Genomic DNA, 13,828 nt, shown 5'->3' with positions numbered 1-13,828 from the left:
AGTAAGTATATTGGCAGTCATTTTCTACACATGCAAATCTACACGTCTAGTCTATGGTACTAATATGCTGCAGTGCATGTAGGCTGGCCCTTGCATCTTCGGTGTGTAACCTACCACCTACGCCTTACGACCAAGGTACAAGGAGTATAGGTCCTAGCCACAACCATCGCTGCATATCAAAACCATGGTCCGTGTAAATTAGCTACTTATAAATTTACTTTTCGGACCATTGTCTGCAGCCATGCAGGCAAGACACTAGGGCGTCCACACAACTAGCGCATTACACCACACCCATATACACTTGTAACTCAACTGCTTATGACTTCAGTCTTGGGTTCATGGCCTTCAAGAGTCTGGGTCCTGGCTAGAAACACCACAGCATATCAGAACCATTGTGCCTTGTCATTTTATTATGTACAAACTCGCCCTCCCCACAACCATCTAATGATGTTGCATAGTACAAGTGTACCAATAGCTGTGATATGGTGCAGTAGTTTGTAGCCACAGGCTACAGAGGTGAGTTTGAGGCCATAGCATTATGAATGTATGGGTATACAGTATTTAAAATGCATAGTTACTTACAACTGCAGTGCTTATTACATTGTTGAAATACTCTGCATCCTGGCCATTACTACCACACCATATGACATTAATTGTGGCATATAACTACACTATGAACACATGTACTTTTGGGGGCATGGCCTTCGGCCATGCACCCATGATTTGAGCCCCTCCCCACAGCCGCCAGTGTGATGAACTACCATACCATATCGTACACATTGTGCCTTGTAAGTATACTACATATAACTGTGCTGTTGGGTGCATGGCCTGCGGCCATGCACTCATGACTGCAGACTCTCCCCACAGCCACCTTACTGATGTTCAATACTAGGGGTGTCTCTGTAGCTCTGAAATGCTGCACTGTTTGTGCGCAGGGCCTAAAGTTTTAGGTGTATGGCCATACATTTCAATATATGGTTGTGAAGTGTTTTATAACTCCAGTGCTTACAAGTTTCCTGTTGGGTGCATGCTTGGGTGCATGGCATACAGCCTGCAACCATGCACCCAAAATAGACATCTTGTCCACAACCACCGCACTACATGAAACCCATGTGGGCTTGTAAGTGAAGAGGTTATAGCTTTATTGTTAGGGGCATGGCCTTCAGCACTCCCCACAACCAGGCAATCGATACACATTAGTAACAGGGTATCTATGGGTGTGACATGCTGAAGTGTTGGTAGAGTTTTGGAAGTAAGGCCTTCGGCCTTTGGCCATCGGACATGCATCCAAGACTCTAGTCCCTGGCCACAACCACTGTAGCATGTGCCACCCATGGCGGCGTACTGATGAATACAATAACCATAGGAAAAAGTATAGCAATTATGGCATGGTGTCAATTTGAATGTTCCCTAACACCGCACGTGTCCTTACAACTCTTACAAGTTCCCCGTGCACTGCACGGACTGAAATACTGCCCTTATTGGACCCCTCATTTTCTGTGCATACAAGCTGGCCATAGGAAATACATCATGAAGAGATTATAACTGTGTTATAGGGTGCATGGCCTTTGGCCATGCACCCAAGAGTGCAGGGTCTCTCCACAACCACCTCGGTGATGTGTGCCAGTGGGGGTTATTCTATAGGTGTGGTTCCTTCAGTGCTTCTGGCTAGAGGCTTCCCTCCTAGCTGTATGTCTGTAGATCTTACATGGATGGGTGTGCAGTGGCTTACACGTCTAGTACTTATAACTTCGTTACCCAAGACTGCACGCACTCCCCACAACTTGCCAATCGAAACACAATACTCCTCAGACCTGTCCCTCAGGAGGAGTAGCTGATAATGGGTGGGGGGGGAACAGAGCACAACAAGGCCTGTGATATGTACCAGGCAGAGCAAAGGGCGATACCAACTCATATACGATTGCGGCGGGATGGCATAATGGGGGTTCCCATGTGTCTGGGATGAGAAAAGAGTTGCTTTATTTGCGTGAACCAGACTCAGCTCAAAGTTATCTGCTGAGCTCATGTTGACGGGCAGGTGCACATCACACGATTAGGCCTTCGGACAGGGCAGTGTTTTCAGAAACCTAACCAATCATTTGACAGTAACACAAGGTGGATACATTGCCACCCACATGTGAAGACGTTGGAGTCAGAGAAGATATGGCCAATGAATTGCGAGTCTATACGTAATCAGTAGATGTGTACAGGGAGCAGTCAGTGAGGGTGGGGGATGTTGTGTACATCACAGATGACAATTTTTGCAGTTATAACGTAAAGTTTGCTTTGAAGAAGAGAGAGAGCTCTGCGGCAGCGGACTTATAATACCTTGTCACCATTTCCATTTAGTTTATAAATAAAGCTCTTGTTCTAGTCATAGAAGGGTGCACCTGGCCTTTTTCTCTAGAGGGCTGTCACTCTTGGTTTGGTTGTTGAAAGGTTACCCTACACCACACTGATTCATTTTTCAATGTAATAAGTCATGGTGTTTTGTATACACATTTCTTGTACTATGAAGTGAGACCCATGTTGAACATGTCTGTCCTCTAGCCTGTCCATTGTGTATCCATAACACACGACCTGCCTGAGAATAATGTATAGTTATAGTTATGGTATGGATGGAATTATGCAGGTACTTTAAAGCTCAACTCTTGCCAGTGTTTTCATACAGATGATTTCTTTCGTCACATCTCATTTTAGGTACATGTTGCCATGCATTAAGCCAGTGATAATAGACACATGCCTCTTTTGATACTCTACATCACTGCAAATAGAAATGGCCATAAACACTGCTTCCCAAATGATTCTATCTCTGGACAATCAGAGGTTGGAATACTGTATTGTACAAATGAACAGCAATTACCAAAACATGATATAACGCAACCCATGTTCTTGCAGAGAGGAGACCTTTATTGTAATATTTATTTTGTTTACTGAGATAATTGTCTTTTTGTTTGTTTATTTATTTATTATACGTGCCAGACACAAGGGTATCAGGGCACAGGTAAGAAGGGATAAAACTTAGTTACAATGGTTGCGGCACATGTCAAACATGCATACAGCTAGGTTACAATAGTTGTGGAACAAGTCTGAAACAAAAAACAGACCTAAGTGTGCAGCAACAACAAACCGAGGAGCAGAAGAAATTAACGGACATGGGTATAAGATGCCATCAATTCTAAGGAAGCGTAAGATATATAGAGAAGATACAATGAAGTATAAGGACCAGAAGAGACAAACATATGATACAGGCATATATGAACATGAAGAAAGCTGCCTGATGTAGTGTGTGTAGGAGTCAGTAATCATTCTCAAGGAGCCATTTGATCAGATTCTGCCCGAATTCGGTAAAGGTTTGGTCTGTTCTTAGTGTGAGTCATAGCAAATTCCATAGTTGCGCCGATCTGACAGGGAAACTGGTACCTCCAATGGGGGACAATTTGAAGTGTGGCACTTGCTTGGGCAGTTGGAATTGGCTGATCTCATGGGACTGATAGAGGTTTTTCTAGAAATTCTTTCTATCAGATAGCATGGTGCCTTATTATTTAGATGAAAGGGGGATGAAAGAAGCTGTTTTTAGGTGTATTTTCTCATGTGTGGATAGCCACTAGTAATTCCTTCTTGTTTCAGATATATGTTCTTTCCTAGAGATGCCTAGGGCTGCTCCAAGGGCGTCATTTTGGAGCAACTGTAATTTATTGATAATATATTTGTTAGCACCGATGTAAAGGGCGTTGCCGTAATTGAGTTTGGATAAAATGAGAGCTCTAGCTGGGATCGTACAACTGTTGGAAGATATGAATTGTTTACAAGCTCTGATTAATTTGCATGTGTATGCTGTGGATGAGGCCAGGGTATTTACCTGTTTAGTGAATGTTAAGGTTGAGTCTAAGTAAAAACCCAGAGTTTTTACTGCTTCCACAATTATAATAGAGTTCCCATCAATGATGAAGGATGAATAGACAGGGCTAAGTTTAGTGAGGTGAGCAGCCGTGCCCAGGATGATGAGCTCTGTTTTATCATTGTTCAGGCAGAGCCGTGATTGGCCATCCATGCCTGAACGATGCTGTACATTTCGTTCACCAAGGCCAAATCCTTCTCATAATCCCCAGTAAGTGGTAGGAGGATCTGGGTATCTTCTGCATAGTTGGTGTAGGTGATACCCAGATGATCAAGATCATAAAAAAGGGGCTTGGTGAATAAATCATACAGAGTTTGGGAGACACATGATCCTTGGGGCACCCTACAAGTGATGGGGATAGGGTCTGCTACTGCAGATGGCGAGAAGACCCTCATAGTCATGTCACTGAGGAAGGACTATATCCATACTATGGCTTCTTTGGAAAAGTGGGCTGCTGAGTCCAGATGGCTGCATCAGACTTCGTGGTCCACCAAGTCAAATGCGGCTGAGAGGTTGAGTCGGAGGAGAAGTGCTAGTTTCCCTTTGTCTCTCAGGTTGTCTATCTGGGTGTTAAGACCGATTAGTGCTGTTTCTGTGCCATGCTGTGGCCGGATACCTGATTGGCGGGAACCTAGGAGTTGGTTGATTTCTTGGAAGTTTTGAATTTGGGTATATGCAACTTTGTCTAATATTTTCAGGAGGAAATGCACTGTGGTGATGGGCCTGTAATTAGTTGGTATGGCTGGGTCTAATGTTTGTTTCTTGCAAAGTGGGAGTACTCAGGATTCTTTCAAGTTGCAGGGAATTATGCCAGATGTGAAGGAGGCATTGATAAGTTTAGCATCTTTGATTAGTTATTAGTTGTGCTGCACATTGGTCGCCCTTGCAGTTTGAGGGCTGGTATAACTTTCTCAACCTCAATAATGGAGACTTTTGGGAAGTTGAATTGGGTATGGTGATGAGTCTTGGGAGGGGGCGTTATGTTGGTCGGTGATGTAGGTGCCAGTGAGGCATACTTTTGGTTTATACAATCCTTTTATATTTAAAATCAATCCATAAAAATAGTTAAAACATTACGTGTTGTAAAGCCAAACTATTCTCATCATTTACTGAATGCTCTACACAATGTACAGCTGCAAAGAGAATACTTGTATCATTTTCCATGATTCTTTCCTGCCAGTTTGAGTCCCCCCATCTCTCCTGCTGACTCGCCCAACACACACTTTAAGGTAGTTTAGCCTGCACCAGTCTAAGTATCACAAGGCCACACAAACTATTAGCTGGAAAAAGATGCATATTAGCAGTAGCAACTGACAATAGCGCTTGTTGGGCAAGAGGTCAGTAGGGGTTCATAGTGTCTCATTTGACATCATGTACATAGATTCTTGCTGATGTATAAATAGTCTAGGGAGGATAGCTCAGGGGCAACATGCTCGCCTTGGAAGCAAGACGACACAGAGCAACACAGGTTCAATCCCTGCGTCTGCGCTAAGAAACCTCTTGGTATTAAGCGCATTATAAATAACCTATCATACTTCATAAATAGATCACCCATTAGCTTTAAAAGCATATCATTTAATTATCTCATACCATGGTGTAACCGCAGTGTGATTTCTCTGACGTATCAAGAGTTTGTCCTTTTTTTTAAAAGTCTTATCACATTCAGAACACGTATATGGTTTCTCACCAGTGTGACTTCTCTGATGTTTCAATAGATTACCCTTTCGCTTGAAGGCCTGATCACATTCAGAACACGTATATGGTTTCGCACCTGTGTGAATTCTCTGATGTATCATTAGATTATTCTTATGATTGAAAGCCTTATTACATTCGGAACACACATATGGCTTCTCACCTGTGTGAATTTTCTGATGTATCAACAGAGGACCCTTTCGCTTGAAAGCCTTATTACATTCAGAACAAATATACGGTTTTTCTCCTGTGTGATTTCTCTGATGTAGCAATAATTGACCCTTTCCTTTGAAAGCATTATAGCATTCAGAACATGTGTACGGTTTCTCACCAGTGTGAGTTCTGTAATGTTGCACTAGATCACGTTTTTGCCTGAAAGCCTTATCACATTCAGAACATGCATATCGTTTCTCCCCAGTGTGTGTTCTCTGATGCATGATTAGATGAGGCTTTTGAGTAAAAGCCTTATCACATTCAGAACATGTGAAAGGTTTCTGTCCAGTGTGAGTTCTCTGATGTATCACTAGGTTATACTTTTGCTTGAACGCCTTATCGCATTCAGAGCATGGATACGGTCTTATCCCAGTATGATTTCTCTGATGTAGCACTAGACATTTCTTTCGCTTGAAAGCCTTATCGCATTGAAAACATGTATATGGTTTCTCCCCAGTGTGAGTTCTGTGATGCACTACTAGACTGCCTCTTGAATTGAAAGCCTTATCACATTCAGAACATTTATACGGTGTTTCTCCAGTGTGATTTCTCTGATGTATCATTAGTTCACATTTTCCCTTGAAAGTCTCATCACATTCAGAACATGTGTACGGTTTTTCACCAGTGTGAATTCTCTGATGTATTATTAGACTATTATTTTGCTTGAAAGTCTTCTGACATTGAGGACATGTATATGGTTTCTCCCCAGTGTGAGTTCTATGATGCATTGCCAAATTGTCCTTAGACTTGAAAGTCTTCTCACATTCTGAACACTTATATGGTGTTACCCCAGTGTGAATTCTCTGATGTCGCATTAGTTCACCGTTTCCCTTGAAAGCCTTATCACATTCAGAACATTTGTATGGCTTCACCCCAGTGTGAATTCTCTGATGTTGAACTAGGTCACCCTTTTGCTTGAAAGCCTTGTCACATTCAGAGCATGCATATGGTTTCACTCCAGTGTGAGTTCTCTGATGTATCACTAGATTACCCTTGGACTTGAAAGCCTTATCACATTCAGAACATTGATATGGTGTCACCCCAGTGTGAGTTCTCTGATGTAGAACTAGTTGATAATTTTGCTTGAAAGCCTTATCACATTCAGAGCACATATGTGGTATCCCCACAGTGTGATATCTCGGTCTCAATAAACTACCCTTTTCAAGAAATATCTTTTCACATTCGTCATCTGTGTGAATTATCTGATGTATAAATTCATGACTCTTTTCTTTAAAAGCCTCATCATACAGTATATGACTCTTTTCCTTGACAGGCTTTTCACAAAAAATAGATTCATTAAGTCCCTCCATTAGATGGACTTTATGTTGGAAAAGTTCTCTCTTCATAAGAAGCTGCTTGTTAAATTCCGTCCATATATATATGGCAATCCCTTTGCGAGTATCTCTCAGTCAGTTTCACCAGGTCAGGCAGATTCTTGCTTATGTCACTGGCAAGCATGAAATTCAAGCAAGGCCATGTTGGCAGGTCTATTGTAAGGTACTATAAGTAGAAGGAATATTGTGTTTCTAGTCTTGTGCCAGTCGTGCGTTTCGGCTGTAATTTCTGGAAGCTACCGCAGAAAACTCAATAATTACCATTGGCTAGCACTCCAGCTGGGATGGCATGGATACTGAAACATCAAGTCAAATGATGGTGTTGAACAACTATTTACACTGGATGGGGTGCACCAGTGTCTTCAGCTTGATAATATTTGGCAAAGTGGATCTATAAGTCAAATGCAGAAGACTATCCAGATTATACCTGACAGTGGCAGCCATCTTCACCTCTTCCCTCCTTAATACTCTCGCATCTCTCCAGTGCGGCTTCAATGGCATAGTAGTAAATGTCTCTTTATTCAGGAAGGCTTCTTGCAGACACTGCATCTGTATACTCATGTTCCCGTGTGGCACACGTCATGCATCTTTAGATAGTCAATTCCATTGGTATCTCTTGCTGCTATTCTCTCCTCTGTATTCTTTCAATACGTGTGTTATACTTTTATATAGACTCTTCCAGTGTTAGCGTTTCCTGTCTGGACATTCCAATGTCCAGTTATTTGCATTTACAGAAGAAGTTATATTCAATATATCTGCGTGGCTGTTCATCTGTGCATATCATCAAAGGGTTAAAAATACCTTCATTGGTCCAGGGTTTCCATACAGGTTGGTCACAGATCTCCACAGCAAGTGAAGCCGACTATAGACAGGAATAGGTTGTTTCCTCCAATAGTGAGAAGAAAAGCAGTGCCTTTTTAGTGAGATGTTACATTCTTTGATATATTTGCACCAGGGTAAGTGTTGTGGGATGGGAAAGCACTCGGCCATGCATAATACACATCTTCTTGAGATGCAGGTATATTGTTAAAAAGTTCCTTCAACCAAAGCTTTACAAAAACTGTTTCACTTTTTTCAATGTTTCCTTTTGTTTTGCCCTGTTTGAATGAAAAGAGAAAACGGGATTAATGTTCCATAAACAACAGTTATAGATTTTGTATTTTGAACAGCCTGTGTTAAAAAAGGCATATTTTTACTTTATAAAAATGATTTTTTGAAATCCTGGAATGCTAATGAAATGGAGGACACCAAGATAACGAGTTAGTCTAAAGCATTCACCAATTTAAGAAAGGGATTAACACAGAAATCTGGAAACGTGTCATATCTTGCCCATTTCCATAGCATGGTTAGACACACACCTGCCAGTCAATCTGAATTAAGATTATGGGCCTCATTACACGGAAGGCGGTAATGGTTACCGGCCACCGTTAATGGTAACGGTGACCGTTAACCATTACCGCCTTACTACGAGATCCCTTAGCGGGTTGGTGCTTTAACGCCTGCTTTTTGCAGGCGTTAAAAACCAACCCGCTAAGGGACCTCGGAGCCAATTACGGCACCGCAAAATTGCGGTGCCGTAATTAGCGCCTTCCCCATTCCCATAGAGCCCTATGGGGCAGAAATGGGAATGGGGAAGGGCAATGGCGGAAGGGGTATTTACCGCCCCACCAACCTTGGAATGGGGAGGTGAAACCCCTTTCCGCCAAGGCGGTGCCGGTATTTTACCGGCATGAGCCATGGCGCTAATAGCGCCATGGCTCACCGCCTTCCGTGTAATGAGGCCCTGTGTCTCGCCCTGTGCAGCTCCTAAGAAGAACAGAGGTTCTTGCCTCACTGATGTCGACCATTCCACAACATCCACGACTAAGATGGGCCCTGCCTGCTCTCCTAATACAGGGTCAATGCCTCATGTACCTTCTATGATGGCTGAATCGGATGCTAGCTTCTCCCTGTCCTCAAACACAGCAAAGCTCACCTGGCTGCACACACGGATACAGCCATTAACCCACGAAGATAAGAGGTACCTACGCTCACACCCCACCCATCAGCACCATGCCAGCTATGGACGCCCATACTGGCCACCTGAGAACACTGCTCTTTTGTCAGGCAGACCCTTGCCCTGCATTCACATCCTCACCCAGCATCTACCTAGCCCCCAGGCTGACCGGTATGCTCCTGTTCCATCTCTGTCACCTGGGATGATGGCGTCTTCCAATTCCAATACAGCTGCTATCTCTCGCCTGCCCTCCACCCCTCTTTTGCCTATACTGCCCAGCATTCACCTTATGCCTGGATGCATGTAAACCATGCCCAACAATGATCTACCTGCCAGCCACCTTATTATGACACTGCTTTTGCCAGTATACAACGACTTCTTTGCTCATAGTAAGTTTTGTTTGAAATGTCTGGGCACTACCCATACTTATTTTTTTTTTAACTCTTTATTGATTTTATAATAATATTACAAAACAAATAAAACATAACATAACTGTCTGTTTGGCACTATGCGTGGGTATCACTTCACATCTTCTATCTCAGAGTGATCCGGCGATCGTGTTATTTTAGGCTAACTCTGTCCCTGTGGCAGTTTTAAAGTTTTCGATTTATGCCCTCCTGCTCTTGGGGGCTCCTCAAGTGTCTTTTCTCTATTGTTCCTCTTCCCTTCTAGGATCATCCCCTTCACTTTCCTCTCTTTGTTCGAACAGATCCTGCATCAGAGAGTGCAATGCTGTTATTTTCTGTCTGGTTTCCCCTTCTCCTTTCTGCGTCGCTCTTATCCACACCGTCGTTTCTGTCATTGCCCATTTCCTGAGGTCTGCCCACCATGAGTCTATTGTCGGGCTCTCCCTTGTGTACCACGCCATTGCTATCCGCCATTTAGCTAGTATGCATATTAAGTCTTTCATTTTTGCAAGGTGCGACCTGTGTCTGCCTCCTCTTGGGAAGAGGCCCAGCAGGTACAGTTCAGGATTTTCTGCTTGTATTTGGAGTCCACTTCTGGCCACTTTATGTCTGATTTTGTCCCAAAAGACCTGTATCAATGGGCAGGTCCAGAACATGTGTGTCATGTCTGCTTCCTCGTCAGGGCAGCGGGGGCATGTGCAGGGGTCTCCCAGCTTCATTCTATTCATTCTCTTGGGCGTGAGGTACGCCCTGTGCATGGTGTATAATTGTGCTTGAATGAACCTTGCATTCCTCGATACTTTTTTGGGGTATCTGAGCACCCTGGTCCATTCCTGATCGCTAAGGGGTCTTTCAAGTTCTTCTTCACAACGTCCTCTTATATGTAGCGCTTGCAAATTATTGGATCATAGCAATTGTTTGTATAGCCTGGAGGTTGTGTGTCCCCCTACTGATATATCGACCCATGCATCTAGTTCTCCTCCTATGTCCTCTTGCTCTGGCCATTCCGGCCACCTCTTCTTAATTGTCAATATTATCCTGTTGTGTAGGAGGAATTGACCTTCGTGTATGTCATATTCTTCCACCAAGTCTTGGAACTCCGCCCATTGTTCATCCTCCCTCAGATCTCCTATTTGCGCTACTCCTTTGGCTTCCCATTGGGATCTGTATGTTGCAAGTGTTTTTGTGTCTGTGCCTAGTAATCCCGCTAATGGGATCTGTGTTGAACAGGGATCTTTTGCCCTCTGGAGTCTCCACATCCTCACCCACACATCAGTTGCACGCTTAAGCACGTTTGGTAGGGTCCTGAGCAGGGATTTATCGATCCATGGTATTTCTCGTAGGTAGTATGATTTCAGTGCTGGCTGGAAAAGTATTTTGTCTATTGATTCGTCTTCCCCCAGCCATTTGACCACAAATTGCAGTTGCCCTGCTAAGTAGTATTTTTCGAAATCTGGCAATCTGATGCCCCCTTCTTCATACTCCCTCTGTAAGGTTGTCATTGCGATCCTACACCTCCCCCCTCCCCACAGGAACCTTTGTGTTATTAAGTTCAACTTCATGAAGAAAGCTCTGGGTATGGCGTTCGGAATGTTTGTAAAGTAGTATAACAGCCGTGGGAGTACTACCATCTTCACAATGGCTGCTCTTCCCATCATCCCCAGCGGGAGTGTCCCCCAGAATGGTCTTTTGTATTTTATCTAGGGCCACCAGTGTGTTGCGTTCGTGTGACTCTGCAGTGTTGTGGTGTATCTCTATTCCCAAATATCGGAAGGAGCTTGGTGCCCATACTAGACCAATGTCTGGAAGTTTGTCTCGGGGGACCCGCTTTAGGTCAGCCAGGGGAAATAGGATGGACTTTTCTTTATTGATCGCTATTCTTGAGAGTCTGGTGTATGCGTCCGCTGCTTCTAGGAGGCAAGGTAGGTTAGCGCGCGGGTTCTCCACGAAGAGAAGGATGTCGTCTGCATACAGCGAGATCTGATGCACCACTCCATCTAGGTCTATCCCTGTGTCCCCGTATTCTGCCCTGAGGAAGACCGCCCCGGTTCCAGAGCCAGTATGTATAACATTGGTGACAGTGGGCAGCCCTGTTTGGTTCCTCTGTATATTCTCCAGGGTTTCGAGATGTGTCTTTCCGTTTTCACTCTTGCTCTGGGATCTCTGTACAGCAGCCTAATCCATCTGAGAAACCCTTCCCCTATACCAAAGTGGGCCAAGACACGCAGCAACCACTTCCAGCTAACAAAGTTGAAGGCTTTAACGGTGTCTAATGACACTATTGCGCATTCGCCCTGTCTCTGATTCATCTGATCTATGACATGGTGTAATCTGCGGAGGTTCCATGATATGTTGCTCCCTGGGACGTAGCCCGTCTGGTCTAAGTGGATCAGTGTGGGTATTACTAATTTCAGACGGTTAGCAAGGACCGCCGTGAGTATTTTGGCGTCTTGGTTGAGGAGGGAGATCGGCCTATAGGAGGCACACTCTACTGGGGATTTCCCAGGTTTGAGGATCGGCACAATTATCAATTCCGACATGCTGTTTGGTAGTTGCGTTTTCTCATACGCCTCCTGGTATGTTTCTAGCAATTTTGGGGCTAGAGTGCCCTTATATGTCTTATAAAACTCTCCCGGAAGCCCATCTGGGCCCGGAGATTTGCCCGAGGGGAGCTCGGAAATCTCTGTCTCGATTTCTTCTACTGTAATAGGGGCATCCAATAGGTGGGCCTGTTCTGCTGGTAGTGTCGGTAGTCTTATCTCTGCTAGGGCATCTGCAATGTCCTCCGGCTCCACCTCTGGGTTAGGGGCATAGAGCTGCTCATAAAAGCTGGCGAATAAATTGTTTATATCTTCCTGGTTCCTGACCTCTGTCCCTGTTTTATCTTTTAGTACGACTATAGGGTCTCTTTTGTTTTCCTATTTAGTGAGCCATGCTAGGAGTCTGCTAGGTTTATCTCCTTCTGCGTGCAGTCTCTGTAAATATTTCCCATAATTCAGCTTCCCTAGTTTCTCCCAGAGTTCTATGCATCTTGTTCTTAGCTCGAGTAGTTCCCTGGGTTCCTTGCCCGCCCTCTCTGCCCTTCGTTCCTCCGTTTTTATCTCCCTTTCCAGTTTGTCCAGCCCTTCCATGATTATTCCTTTTAGCCCTCCTGTTTTCCCAATTGCTGCCCCTCTTATCACTACCTTGAATGCATCCCAGAGGGTGGCATTACTTTTTACGCTACCCTCGTTATGTTCAAAGTAATCTTCTATCACCTCATGCAGATGTTCTGCAAGTTCTCCCTCCCCTAGGGCTTCCGCTCGGAGGCGCCATGTTGGTATTGGGGTTTTCCTGTGGGTGTGTGCTCATGTTGCTAGTATCGGGGCATGGTCTGAGAGTGTGTGTGTGCTTTTATGTCAATTCCTGTGAATTCTATTGCAGATTCACTGCCCATAAATAGGTAGTCTATTCGTGTGAATATTCCGTGGGGTGCGCTATAATGTGTGTACCCTCTCCCGCTTCCGTGTACCTGCCTCCAGATGTCCACCAGCTGCAGTCGTGCGAGGGTCCTTTGGAGCTCTTTAGCAGGGGGTGTTGGCTTCCTATGTTTGTCGTCCGACCTGTCGAGAAGTGGATCCAAGGTACAATTAAAATCTCCTGCCCAGATAAACGTGGCTTCCCTGTATTGAGCCAGTTTGGGCGCTAAGTTCCTGAAGAATTCTGTTGCATTGTGGTTTGGGGCATAGGTATTAATCAGACATATTTCCCTGTTTTCTAGCATTTTGTGTACCAGCACTAGTCTTCCCTCCAGATCACTTTCTTGCTTTATTAGCTGGAATGGTACTCCCGGCACAATCCATATTAGTGCTCCCCTTGCATAGTTCGAATATGTAGTGCTGTATACTTGCCCTCCCCATTTCTTGCTCACCTTGGCCTGTTTTTCTGATGTTAGTTGAGTCTCTTGCAACATTGATATCTTGACTTTCATCCTGTTTAACCAGGCATTCACTTTTGACGTAGGTGTTGAGTCCTCGCACATTCCAGGTAGCTATTGTTATCTCATCAGGGTCCATATATGTATTGTTTACTCAGGCTCTGCTGTCCCATAGCCTTCATCTTGTTTCTCACCCTGTTTCTTCTCCTTTCGTCCAGCCCTTGGGATGTTCCCTCTTCCTCTTGGTCCTTTCCGCCTTTTCGTCTAGGCTGATTTCCCACCGTTAGTGCCTTGTGCCAACCGGCCATAACTGTTGCTAACCAACACATGAACCAAAACTTCCAAACTAATGCCCAGCCACCCTCGACC

The 13,828-nt window shown here is 44.4% G+C and overlaps 1 protein-coding gene across 2 annotated transcripts in view; it reads right to left on the bottom strand.

Annotated features, from left to right (window-relative positions):
- Positions 1–2,889: 2,889 nt before the first annotated feature.
- LOC138570309 (zinc finger protein 84-like) overlaps positions 2,890–13,828 on the bottom strand; it is a 38,316-nt gene continuing 27,377 nt past the window's right edge. For both annotated transcript variants that reach the window (XM_069649088.1, XM_069649087.1), the window contains one exon: positions 2,890–8,237. In XM_069649088.1, the coding sequence (XP_069505189.1) occupies positions 5,473–7,152 (1,680 nt within the window). In that variant the 5' untranslated portion in view covers positions 7,153–8,237 and the 3' untranslated portion in view covers positions 2,890–5,472. The remainder of the gene's footprint in view (positions 8,238–13,828) is intronic.

This window comes from Ambystoma mexicanum, chromosome 2q (genome assembly GCF_040938575.1).
Source record: "Ambystoma mexicanum isolate Mex_15411 chromosome 2q, UKY_AmexF1_1, whole genome shotgun sequence".
In the NCBI taxonomy this organism is placed as follows: domain Eukaryota; kingdom Metazoa; phylum Chordata; class Amphibia; order Caudata; family Ambystomatidae; genus Ambystoma; species Ambystoma mexicanum.
This window is presented reverse-complemented; position numbering and strand designations above follow the sequence as displayed.